General features: G+C 30.0%; 1 protein-coding gene across 1 annotated transcript; it reads left to right on the top strand.

Annotated features, from left to right (window-relative positions):
* Nucleotides 1-225: 225 nt before the first annotated feature.
* On the top strand, nt 226-2,104 carry b (glutamate decarboxylase-like protein black). Its single transcript, XM_075310731.1, has one exon. The coding sequence runs from the start codon at nt 281-283 to the stop codon at nt 1,919-1,921; it is 1,641 nt and encodes a 546-aa protein (XP_075166846.1). The 5' UTR covers nt 226-280; the 3' UTR covers nt 1,922-2,104.
* The last annotated feature ends 12,104 nt before the right edge of the window (nt 2,105-14,208 follow it).

Below are 14,208 nucleotides of genomic sequence, written 5' to 3'. Positions count from 1 at the left end.
TTTGCTCCGCTGAAACTGCAGCAGAATTTAAATCTTCTCTACGTTATGGGAGGTTGAGGTTCTGATGAAAATGACGTTGTGAATTTTTTGACGACGTAATGACCCGGCGTACAATGTGCCATTTGAATGCATATAATGAAATTAGTGATTGGCATTCCCAGTATCGAGCGTACTGAGAAGGTGGTGGTAGATCGTTTTATAAAAGCAACACAAGGTTCTTGGTAGACGGCAGTTCCATTGAGATATCGTAAAAGTAAACATTACAGACCTGCAAATAAAAATGCTTGCCAGTGAAAAGCTAAGTGGTCACCATCATCATCCCCTTCATCATCAACATTTACTCTTTGAAAAGGAGCAGCCTGAGGTGAATGGCAAATCGAAAACTAATGGATTAAATGGAGATTCTTCGCAGAATGGGGATTCCAAGATCAATGGCTGTGAAATGAACGAAAGGCGTATGATTGTCAGTCATCCCACAGCCAAGGTGATTGATTTCATACGAGAATGTGTTGAGGAAATTTTAAAATCGGCTGTCTTTAATGGTACCAATCGTTCCACAAAAGTTGTGGAATGGCATTCACCCGAGGAACTAAAAGCTTTATATGATTTCACCTTGAAGCCGGAGTCAGAATCTCATGAAACTCTCTTTGGATTATTGAAGAAGACCATTGAATATTCGGTGAAGACAGGACATCCTTATTTTATTAATCAATTGTATTCAGGAGTTGATCCTTATGCCTTGATAGGACAATGGTTAACCGATGCTTTGAATCCCAGTGTCTATACTTATGAAGTGGCTCCCGTATTCACTCTCATGGAGGAAGAGGTGCTTTCGGAAATGCGTCGTATTGTAGGATTTCAGGGTGAAGGTGATGGCATCTTTTGTCCCGGAGGATCCATAGCAAATGGTTATGCCATTAGCTGTGCCCGTTATTACAAACATCCCGAATCCAAGAAACAAGGTCTGTTCTCAGGAAAACGTCAAATTGTTTTCACCTCCGAAGATGCCCATTATTCTGTCGAAAAGTTGGCCATGTTTATGGGTATAGGTAGTGATAATGTCTGGAAGATAAAAACCAATGAATTGGGTAAAATGGACAACGATGATCTGGAAAGAAATATCAAAAAATGTCTGGAAGAAAATTGTGATCCTTTAATGGTTTCTGCCACAGCTGGAACAACGGTCTTAGGAGCCTATGATGATCTACCCAGAATTGCTGATCTCTGCAAAGCCCATGGCATGTGGTTACATGTTGATGCTGCCTGGGGTGGTGGAGCTTTGATCAGTCAGAAATATAGAAGCCGTCTTAGGGGTATTGAAAGAGCCGATTCTGTAACCTGGAATCCTCACAAAATGTTAACAGCTTCCCAACAATGTTCCACGTTTTTGACAAAACACAAAGATATCCTTAGCAAATGTCATTCCACCAATGCCACTTATCTTTTCCAAAAGGATAAATTCTACGATACTTCCTATGATACTGGCGATAAGCATATACAATGTGGTCGTCGTGCTGATGTCTTTAAATTTTGGTTTATGTGGAAAGCCAAGGGTACCAAAGGTTTAGAGGATCATGTCAATCAACTCTTCCAAATGGCTGAATTTATTACCCAAAAGATTAAAGAACGTCCAGGTTTCGAATTGGTTTTGGATCAACCAGAATGTACAAATGTTAGTTTTTGGTATGTTCCTCCCAGTCTACGATCAATGCCAAGATCTTCGGAATTCTATGATAAATTACACACCATTGCTCCCAAAATCAAGGAGGGTATGATTAAGAAAGGTTCCATGATGGTAACCTATCAGCCACTCCACGATCTTCCCAATTTCTTTAGAATAGTTTTACAAAATTCTTGTCTCAATGAGAATGATATGAATTATTTCCTTGATGAAATTGAACGTCTGGGTAGTTCTTTATAGGATGGAATGACGATAATGATGATAAGAAGTGATACATTTTGAGATAATAATTTTACACAAATTCTATATGCTGTTTTTTTTTGTATTAATCCTTAATTAATTATTCTATAATTATATAATAGTTTATATGTATATTAATGAATAAAAACTAATTACAAGTTATCGATAGACTTGGAAATAAAAGTCATGTGCAACGCTGATATTTTTCCAACAATGTGTACAGTTCGATATATTTCGAAGTGGAATGTAAAGGAGCTCCTTCGAAGTAGAGATCTTCAATAGATCGAATGTAATGTAATTTCGGATACATTACGTGTTGATGAGATTATTCATCATCTATAAGCGATCTCTTTCTTACAGGCGAGTGTAAACTGCGTGCAATACATGCAAATAAACGCACAGAAAAAACGTGTTTGGACATGGTTGCCGCTTCCATTTAATGCTTATCTAGAGTATGTAATTGTCGCGTAAACCATGTATTTTGTCTTTGTAAAAATTATTTTCGAGCGGAGAAAAATGTATGCTGGCAATAAGCATTTAAATGGTTCTCAAATGCCGCAAACATGTTCTATTATTTAAATGATCGATTCTGAGACCATTACATGGTTGGGAAAATCATTTACCTGACCATTACATTTTTTTTACTCTTTTGCAGGGAAAAAAGTATTTTTATAGCTTACGTCTAGAACCATTACATGACCATAAAGACCATGTACATTGTTTTCGTGACCATTTAATTTTTTTGCAGCGAAAAGAATTTTATAAAAACATTGATCAGGTACATACGATTTTCATTTTGCGCATCAGTCGTGTGTTTATTATTTCTTGGAATGGACGGAGAATACGGAATTACTTAATTTTGTCTTAATTTATTTATTCAAAAGTGGCACGTGGTTTTATGTCAACACAAAAAAGGAAAGTGTAATTGAAAAAATGTACCTGTTTTTTGTTCTGCATTTTGATATATGATATAATTTATTTTTATTTGCAATTACATGATGTCTGCATTGGTACATTTGATGGGCACGAAGTAAATATGGAATAATTACTTATTGTTAAATTGAACCAAAATAGAGTGTGTAAAAATATATGATGTTTGCTTGCACGACATTATAAATAAAAATAAAGAATGATTTCATTTATAAATAAATAAACACCAATAAATAAAGTTAATTTTGTGTTTTCTTTTCTCAAGTGGCGTCCTGTTTTCGACGACGAAAAAAGTTTTTTCATAAAAATCAAAACATTTTAGGTGATGACTATGTTCTTTTAACTGGAAGAAAATCATTTTTGACGAATACCATAACATTTTAGATCGTGACCATTGTCTTTTGATTCAAACAAAATTATTTTTATCAATATAATAACATTTTAGATGAGGACAATTTTGTTTTTCTTAGAACCATGTTCACTGAGCCAACATGGTTGCAGGTGAAAATGTTACATGGTCGTCGCAAAAATAGCTCCTATCATATTATTTTGCTCTTCGAATATGATTGTGACAATCATGTTTCTTCTCTGCGTGTAGGAAAGAGCTAATGTTTGCCAGAATAGTGTATATATTGCAAGAAAAAATGATCTGCCAAATGAGTTTCGTCAATGAATTTTGGTTAATCTATGTGATCAAAATGGATAAACAAAGTTTATATTTAAGATTTTAGTCTGACATAAACTTTGTTTTACCGCTAAAGAATTGGGGTACAATTTTTAAATGGAACTAAGACACAATTTTTTTCTTTCATATTAGCCTAAATCGCCTTTGGATAGTGGCCAAATTGTATCAAAGGAATTTTAATGAAATAATCGAAGGGACGTGATTTGGATCATAGTTAATCGAAAACTTAAATTGGCCATATCTCCTTAAATATGCGTCCTAGAGCGAAAAGTGGATTAATTCGTGACCACCCGCAAAAAATCAAAATTTTGATGAAAATCCTCAATAAATGGAAATTTTTATATGAAAAACTTAAATTGACCATAGGTTAGGTTAGGTGGCAGCCCATGTATCAGGCTCACTCATCGACTATTCAGTACATTGTGATACCACATTGGTGAACTTCTCTCTTATCACTGAGTGCTGCCTGATTCCATGTTAAGCTCAATGACAAGGGACCTCCGTTTTATAGCCGAGTCCGAACGGAGTTCTACATTGCAGTGAAACCACTTAGAGAAGCTTTGAAACCTTCAGAAATGTCACCAGCATTGCTGAGGTGGGATAATCCACCTCTGAAAAACTTGTTGGTGTTCGGTCGAAGAAGGAATCTTGTGTATGCAAGGCGGGCATGCTAACCATTGCACCACGGTGACTCCCCATATCTTCTTAAATATGCGTCCCAGAGCGCAAAGGAGGTAAATTCGTGACAACCTTCAAAAAATCATAATTTTGATGAATATCAAAATTTCAATGAAAATTTTCAAAAAATCTAATTTTTTCTGTGAAAAACTTAAACTGGTCATATCTCCTAAAATATGCGTTCTACAGCGAAAGGGAGATTAATTCGTGACCACCCCCAAAAAATCAAAATTTCGATGCAAATGGTCAAAAATTTTTTTATCTGAAAATCTTAAATTGGTCGTATCTCCTTAGATATGCGTCCTAGAGCGAAGAGCAAGTTAATTCGTGACCAATCCCCAAAAATCAAAATTTCAGAGAAAATTCTCAAAAAATCCATTGATTTTATATGAAAATCATGAATTGGCGATATCTCTTTAATATGCGTCTTAGAGCGAAAAGGAGGTTAATTCGTGACCAATATAAAACAATCAAAATTTCTAAGAAAATTCTCCAAAAATACAATTTTTTATACGAAAAATTTAAATTGGCCATAGCTCCTTAAATATGTGTCCTAGACCCAAAAGGAGGATATATCCTAAAATATATATATAATTCATGACCATATTTCATCCGATTTGGCTGAAATTTGGTACATGGTGTTGGTATATGGTCTCTAACAACCATGCAAAAATTGGTCCACATCGGTCCATAATTATATACAGCCCCCGTATAAACCGATCCCCAGGTTTGGCTTACGGAGCCTCAAAGAGAAGCTAATTTCATCCGATCCAGCTGAAATTTGGTACAGGGTGTTGGTATATGGTCTCTAATAATCATACAAAAATTGGTCCACATCGGTCCATAATTATATACAGCCCCCGTATAAACCGATCCCCAGGTTTGGCTTACGGAGCCTCAAAAAGAAGCAAATTTCATCCGATCCGGCTACAATTTGGGACATGGTGTTGGTATATAGCCTCGAACAACCATGCACAAATTGGTCCACATCGGTTCATAATTATATATAGCCCCCATATAAACCGATCCCCAGATTTGGCTTGCGGAGCCTCAAAGAGAAGCATATTTCATCCGATCTGGCTGAAATTTGGTACAGAGTGCTCGTATATGGTTTCTAACAACCATGCAAAAATTGATCCACATCGGTCCATAATTATATATAGCCCCCCAGATTTGGCTTGCGGAGAAGCAAATTTCATCTGATCCATGCCAAAAATTGGTCCGTATCGATCTATATTATATAGCCCCAAATAAACCGATCCCCAATCACAGAAAAATCACGATTGCCACTCTAGCCAAATATAATCTACCAAAATTCCATTGCCATAGAAAATTTTGTCAAAATTTTATATTTCTATAGGAAATTTTGTCAAAATATAATTTCTATACAAAATTTTGTCAAAAATGTATTTCTATAGAAAATTTTGTCAGAATTTTATTTCTGTTGAAAATTTTGTCAAAATGTTATTTATATAGAATTTTGGTACATGGTGTTGGTATATGGTCTCTAATAACCATGCAAAAATTGGTCCACACCGGTCCATAATTATATATAGCCCCCATATAAACCGATCCCCAGATTTGGCTTGCGGAGCCTCAAAGAGAAGCAATTTTCATCCGATCCGGTTGAAATTTGGTACATTTGGCCAGTGTTTGGCCGATAACAACCATGCCAAAATTGGTCCGTATCAATATATACTATATATAGCCCCCAAATAAACCAATCCCCATTCACAGAAAAATCTCGATTGCCACTCGAGCCAATAATAATCTACCAAAATTTCATTGCCATTAGAAAATTTTGTCAAAATTTTATATTTCTATAGAAAATTTTGTCGAAATGTTATTTCTATAGAAAATTTTGTCAAAATATAATTTCTATACAAAATTTTGTCAAAAATTTATTTCTATAGAAAATTTTGTCAGACTTTTATTTCTGTAGAAAATTTTGTCAAAATGTTATTTCTACAGAAAATTTATGAAGCATTTCATAGTTGGAGAGGAATATTTTGCAAAATCTTCCAAAACATCAAGAATTCTACCAATCTACCAAACAGTAAAAAATCTGCAATTTTTGGTAGACTCGTGTTCATAATTGTATATAGCCCCCATATAAAGCGACACCCATATTTCAATTCTGGCTCTATAATTACAGCACAAAAGTTCGTGCTGCGTTTGCAATACAGCATAGTTAAAATTTTCTAAAATTATTTAACCCAAATTTTCCTTTCTGTGAGTTCACTGTTTTTTCTGTGTGGCTATACCAGAAGTGTTTAGAGGATTGAAAAAAAAAAAAACACTAGCATAATTGTATTATATTGAAGGGTATAATTTTGAAGTTAAGAAGATAATTATTGATGAATAAATATTTTTTGAATAAAAAATTTACTAAAGATTATTCACAGCACCAATCACTACGTGATGAAATTGTATAAAATATCTTGTATTAAAAAGTCGTCACATTCAAAATATAAAATGTAAATTTATTATAAAATTTCATAATGCATTTAATAGAGCTTTTTAAAATATTTTGGTATTTGAAATATGCATATTATTGCGCTGAAAATAAAACCAATATTGCTAGTACCGTGCACGTTCGTCAAAATTTGAGACAAGGCGAATATATTTTCTAATTTTTTTCTAATCGAATTTATTTGGTTTTTTCATTTTATTTTAATTCATAGCTTATTTTATCTATGATATGTTCAGAAGCTTTTCTCACATTTGGCCAAATTTAACTAAATTAATTAGTTTTTATAGACTAAAATAAAGACATTTTCATAGTTTTTTTTTCTGGGAAAATTCTCAGTTCTGCTTATTGGACCTTTTTAATTTTATTTAACTTTATTAATATTATTTTAATTAAATTTGAATTGAATTCGTATTAATTTAATTTTGATTAAATATATTCCAAACGTTGTTGTTTTAGAAGATTCATTCCATATTTGATAACTACATAGCCTGCTGTAGGTCATCTCATCTAAATGCAACAGATGTCCGGAATTACTTTATTACTGGTCATACAAGAAGTGTCCAAGCATATTCCAAAAGGTAGGAAGACTTTGTTTTTTATGCTCTCAAATCCTGTAGAACATTTTCAGCAAACTTTGCCCGAATTACGGCCACATTTGAAAGAAATTTATATTTTCAATAAGAAATTGGTTTATTTTTATAGCTATGCCATTAGATGTCGACTATGGAATAGCCATTGAGGTAGTAAGTAGCGGGTGAAAAAGCCCTTGAGCACTTCAGCCAATTGAAAATTATTGCAACAAACAAATATTTTACCCAGCATCTGGGTTGGTAGTTGGTAAGAAATTGAATGCATTCGACTCATCTCCCTCCCAAAAGAAGCAATACAAATATTTTGCCAATAAATTTAATGCTAGACATTTGTAATAATTTCCAATATTAATGGCAATAAAATTGAATAACTTCGTTGGGTAAAGTGCGAAAAAAGAAAATGCCAACTATAAATATGAAAATAATGCCATTGCCATTAAGTTTTGGAAAGTTGGAATTTTTTTCTTTTCCTTTTTTCTTTAAGAAAATATTTTGGTTGAGAAAATATCATGTCAGTGCTGGAGTAAATTTGGAGAGTAAAAGAAATTTATTTTTTACATTAACAAGAATTCTTAAGTATTTAATATTTTGTTACGAGTATGCTGTCTTTTTTCATAGTGATAGTCTTCTTTAGTTACTTTTTCCGTTTACATTAAATTACATTTACATGCAAATATTAGCTTATTTATTTTAATAACAATGTCAAAATATTTTAGTCTGTAAGAAAGTTTGTCAAAATTTCTTGTTTATAGGAAAATTTGTCTAAATTTTATTTCCATAAAAAATTTTGCCATTGGGATATTTTGCTAAAATTTCTTATTTATAGAAAATTTTGTCAAGTTTTCTTGTCTGCAGGATATTTTGTCAAAAATTTGTGTGTATGAGAAATTTTGTCAAAATTTCTTGCCCATGGATAGTTTGTCAAAATTTCTTGTTTAAAGTGGTAAAATTTTCTTGTCTTTAGGAAATTTGGCACCATTTCTTATCTATAGAAATTTTTGTCAAAATTTGTTGTCTGCACGCAGAGAAGGAATATGATCACCTCAACGATGTTTCGAGAGTAAAATGTTATTTTTGGACGGAGAACATGTAACATGTTTGCGGCAATCATGTTATTTTCTCAAAAAGCCTATGTCTGACTTCGGCAACCATGTATATGTTTGCCGGGAAAACAAAATTTTTGCGACAAAAAAGCTCCATGGTCACCGTGACAAAAAAGACCATGGTCACCGTTCCTTCTCTGCGTGTGTAAGAAAGTTTAAAACAATTACTTGTCTATAGGAAAATTCGTCTAAATTTTATTTCCATAAAAAAAATTTTACCGAAATTTCTTTCCATTTGGGATATTTTGCTAAAATTTCTTATTTATAGAAAATGTTGTCAAATTTTCTTGTCTGTAGAATATTTTGTCAAAAATTTTTGTCTATGAGAAATTTTGTCAAAATTTCTTGTTTAAAGAAAATTTTGTACAATGTTCTTGTCTATTGGAAATTTTGTCACCATTTTTTATCAATAGGAATTTTTGTCAAAAATTGGTGTCTGTAAGAAAGTTTGGCAAAATTTCTTGTCTATAGGAAAATTAGTCTAAATTTTATTTCCATAAAAAAATTTTGCCAAAATTTCTTTCCATTTGGAATATTTTGCTAAAATTTCTTATTTATAGAAAATTTTGTCTAATTTTCTTGTCTGTAGGATATTTTGTCTAAAATTTTTGTCTATAAGAAATTTTGTGAAAATTTCTTGCCCATGGATAGTTTGTCAAAATTTCTTGTTTAAAGAAAATTTGGTAAAATTTTCTTGTCTATAGGAAATTTTGTCATCATTTCTTATCTATAGAAATTTTTTCCAAATTTGTTGTCTATAAGAAATTTTTTCAAATTTTCCTGTCTATAGAAAATTTTGTCACCATTTATTATTTTATTATTTATTTTTATAGCTATATTATACCCTTCATCACTTTATAGACCAATATTTGTGATATCATATCAAAATCCTTCGAAATTTTTAGGAGCTATATAAAGATTTATATTGTAATATTCTTATATAAGCTGAACCGATTTGGACAGAACTTTTTTACACTTCTTGACTTACTTAGTGGAACGAATTACGATGTGGGTAAAAAATATGGGAAATATTTAAAGCTATACACATTTTAATGCAATTTCGAAAAAGTCCATTTCTAATTTATCGGGCGATACATTACTGTTGTATTAGAGCGACATTTACACAAGTCGTAGCTTAATCTAAATCTTAACCGATTCTGTGGAAAGTCTGTCATTGCCGTGAGCAGGATGTGGCTCAATCGTCACTGAAATTATGTGTAGAATTTGGGTATACCGACTATATTTGCCTGACTCGGAAGAACATGTATATAGAAGTTTTATCTAAATCTGAACCGATTTGGAATCGACACACTTAAATAGAATGTGAAATCTATACTCTGTGTACAATAGAGTACAATGGAATAAAATTCCGTTAAAAATGGATGTAACATATGAAATTTTCCAATTCAGGTGCACATTTATGCACTGAAAAAACATTGTCGTGAGGACAAAGATTTCACGTCCTTAAAATATGAAAATTTTATTTCTATAGAAATTTTTGTCAATATTTTGTGTCTATAGAAAATTTTGTCAAAATTTTATTTCTATAGAAAATTCTGTCAAAATTTTATTTCTATAGAACATTCTGTCAAAATTTTATTTCTATCGAACATTTTGTCAAAACTTTATTTCTATAAAACAATTTTGTCAAAATTTTATTTTTACAGAAAATTTTGTCAAAATTTTATTTCTATAGAACATTTCGGCAAATTTTTATTTACATAGAAAATTTTGTCAAAATTTTATTTCTATAGAAAATTTTGTTAAAATTTTATTTCTATAGAAAATTTGGCAAAACTTTATTTCTTTGGCAAAATTTTATTTCTATAGAAACTTTTGTCAAAATTTTATTTCTATAGAAAATTTTGTCAAAATTTAATTTCTATGGAAAATTTTGTCAAAATATTATTTCTATAGATAATTTTGTCAAACTTTTATTTCTATAGAAAATTTTGTCAAAATTTTATTTCTATAGAAAATTTTGTCAAAATGTTATTTCTATAGAAAATTTTGTCAAAATTTAATTTCTATGGAAAATGTTATTAACTGCACTAAAATCGATGATTTTACAGTGGCAAAGGAAAAGAGAAATGTTTGTACGAATTTATTTCGGCATAAGCCGACTATCATAAACCTGTTTCCGAAAGGTTCAAGTGTGGTGTACTTTGGGTTTGGTAAACTGCCTGAATTTATTCTGATAATTGGTTGATAGTTTTGCTGCAAGTAGAGGATGCTGATGAGGAATGTTGTAATTCCGAAGCGTGCGTCCATCCAACCATCTTGCAGTCTATAGGGCTTTGCCCAAATAAATTTAACAAATATTCTTTTCCTCTGTTGGTTAAGCTACACTTGTAGTTTAGTCAATGCATGGTTTTAAGCTGAAATCAAAAACAATAATAATGATTGAAGAATAAACCAACAATAACAAAACAAAACTAAAATTTTATTTCTATAGAAAAGTTTGTCAAAAGTTTATTTTTGTAGAAAATTATGCCAAAATTTTATTTCTATAGAAAATTTTGTTAAAATTTTATTTCTATAGAACATTTTGTCAAAATTTTGTTTCTGTAGAAAATTTTGTCAAATTTGTTTTTTCCTATAGACAATTTTGTTAAAATTTTATTTGTGTAGAAAATTATGTCAAAATTTTATTTCTATAGAAAATTAGATTTTTACAGAAAATGTTATCAAAATTTTAATTCTATGGAAAATTTTGTCAAAATGTTATTCCTATAGAAAATTTTGTCAAATTTTTATTTCTATAAAAAATTTTGTAAAAATTTTATTTCTATAGCAAATTTTGTCAAAATTTTATTTCTATAGAAAATGTTGTCAAAATTTTATTTCTATAGTAAATTTTGTCAAAATTTAATTTTATAGAAAATTTTGTTTCTATAGCAAATGTTGTCAAAATTTTATTTCTATAGCAAATTTTGTAAAAATTTTATTTCTATAGCAAATTTTGTAAAAAAGTTATTTCTATAGAAAATTTTGTCAAAATTTTATTTCTGTAGAAAATGATGTCAACATTCTATTTCTATAGAAAACTTTGTCAAAATTTAATTTCTGTAGAAAATGATGTCAAAATTTTATTTCTATTGAAAATTTTGTCAAAATTTTATTTTTATAGAAACTTTTGTCAAAATTTTATTTCTATGGAATATTGTCAAAATTTTATTTTTATAGCAAATTTTGTCAAAATTTTATTTCTATAGAAAATTTTGTCAAAATTTAATTTTATAGAAAATTTTGTCAAAATTTTCTTTCTATAGCAAATTTTGTAAAAATTTTATTTCTATAGCAAATTTTGTAAAAAAGTTATTTCTATAGAAAATTTTGTCAAAATTTTATTTCTGTAGAAAATGATGTCAAAATTTTATTTCTATAGAAAGCTTTGTCAAAATTTAATTTCTATAGAACAGTGCTTCAAAATTTTGTTTCATTAGAATATTTAGTCAAAATTTTATTTGTATAGAAACTTTTGTCAAAATTTTATTTCTATAGATAATTTTGTAAAAATTTTATTTTTATAGCAAATTTTGTCAAAATTGTATTTCTATAGAAAATTTTGTCAAAATTTTATTGCTATAGAAAATTTTGTCAATAGTGTATTTCTATAGAAAATTTTCTAAAAATTTTATTTTTATAGCAAATTTTGTCAAAATTTTATTTCTGTAGAAAATTTTGTCAAAATTTTATTTCTGTAGTAAATTTTGTCAAAATTTAATTTTATAGAAAATATTGTCAAAATTTTATTTTTATAGAAACTTTTGTCAAAATTTTATTTCTATAAATAATTTTGTCAACATTTGATGTTTATAGCAAATTTTGTCAACATTTTATTTCTATAGAAAATTTTGTCAAAATTTTATTGCTATAGAAAATTTTGTCAATATTGTATTTCTATAGAAAATTTTGTCAAAATTTTATTTCTAAAGCAAATTTTGTCATAATTTTCTTTCTATTGAAAATTATGTAAAATTTTATTTTTATAACAAATTTTGTAAAATTTTTTATGTCTATAGCAAATTTTGTCAATATTTTATTTTTATGAAAAAATTTGTCAAAATGTTATTTCTATACAAAAAATTTAGACCAGATAGTTTATAAGTAGAGGGTTTACTTTGTTTTTTTTTTTTGAGTGTACGTGAAGGGTGTAAAAACTAAATTGAAATATTACCATCATCTACCCAACTAATGGCTTATGTCGACTTGATTTCTTTTTCTCTTTGTGGAGAACTCCTTGAGATCATAATTAATAATCTTTTGTAATTCTGTTCATTTAATTTCAAGGAAAAATCACCTCTTCAACTTCATTCACATTTTCGCTGTACACCTTTGCTCCCCATTTTTTTTTTTTGCTAAGAGAAAATAAGTTATCAAACATTTTAACGCGTCTTCGTGCATATGTCCTTCTTCCTAGTTCTTGCAGAGTTGATGTTGATGGTATATTCTTGGCCTTTCTGGCTTCAATGGTTACGGCAATTTTTCTCTTTCTAGACACCATAAATAATGGCCGTACATTTGGTATATCTCGCATATAGCGGCAAACTCACGGAAAACAAGCCAGGAACAACAATCACCGTTGCGTATTTATTCCTCCTGAGTGAATCTAAGACCATAAAATGTGTACAATACCACATTTGTCTTAACGCCACCATATCATGAAACTCTCAAGCTATAGTATGTCCTTACTTCTCCAAGGCACAAAAAAAAACTAGTGAATGCATTTTCTTCGCGTTTGAGCAATATAAAGAAGTTACGGAAATTTAGATAGTTTTCTTCGCCCACACGTCTCTTTGGTTTATTTCATTTATTTTCACATTTATTTAGTTGTTGTTGTTTTTTTGCGAAAGCAAAACATGATGGGGAAAAGGGTTTAAGCTCCCTCACATAGAGGATATAAGGTAATTCGTATACCAAATAAATTTCTGATACAATACTCACATCTGTGGTAGAGATGCTGTGAGTGTGTGTGTGTGAGTACACTCACAACATCTCTACTATGGATGTGTATAGCAGGAAATGAAATTGTATCAATTGTTCGTATAAATAAATCTGCTCAAGTTTAGAGAAATTGAAAACATAATTCTTTCGTTCAATGAATTTAAAAAATGCCAAGAAGTTACAATAAATTGTTTTGGTACAGTAGGAGAGAGTTTAAAAACTTTTGTAGATAGGAATTTAAATAGAAATCAAAGTTGAATTTTTGGATACTAAAAATTCTTCATTTAAATTAAATCACATTACACTAAATTAATAAAAAATTAAATTAATAAAAAATAAAAAATAAAATTTAAGTTTTATTTTATTTATGTTATTTTATGAAGATTAAATAAATTGAAAATGAAGGCATTAGAAACAAAGTGTATATTTGTCGAAGTTTTGGATACTAAGAATTCCAACTTACACCCATTTCCATGAAGATCCGTTAGTATTCCGTTAACTAACAAACTTTCAAACTGTATTATGGACATAGCTGTCATCTTGCCTATATATTCCATATGATATTTAGGAACTTAACTAACTGCCGAAGATTTTTCAGTTAAAGTTAACCGGAATTTACTTTCTGTTAACTAGCAGTTAAAGCCTAACGGAACTACATGAAAATGGCCGTTAGTGTTTTTAGTTGGATTACAAAATTGATTGTTACTATTCTTTTTTATACCCTCCCTCATAGGATGGGGGTATATTAACTTTGTTATTCCGTTTGTAACACATCGAAATATTGCTCTAAGACCCCATAAAGTTTATATATTCTGGGTCGTGGTGAAATTCTGAGTCGATCTAAGCATGTCCGTCCGTCCGTCCGTCTGTTGAAATCACGC

This window comes from Haematobia irritans, chromosome 5, assembly GCF_050003625.1.
Source record: "Haematobia irritans isolate KBUSLIRL chromosome 5, ASM5000362v1, whole genome shotgun sequence".
NCBI classification, from domain to species: Eukaryota; Metazoa; Arthropoda; class Insecta; order Diptera; family Muscidae; genus Haematobia; species Haematobia irritans.
The sequence above is the reverse complement of the archived record's forward strand: the minus strand, read 5'-3'. Positions and strand labels throughout refer to the sequence as shown.

Excerpts from the sequence above, each read along its gene's own strand:
- b (XM_075310731.1), top strand. The coding sequence starts at position 281 with ATGCTTGCCAGTGAAAAGCTAAGTGGTCACCATCATCATCCCCTTCAT.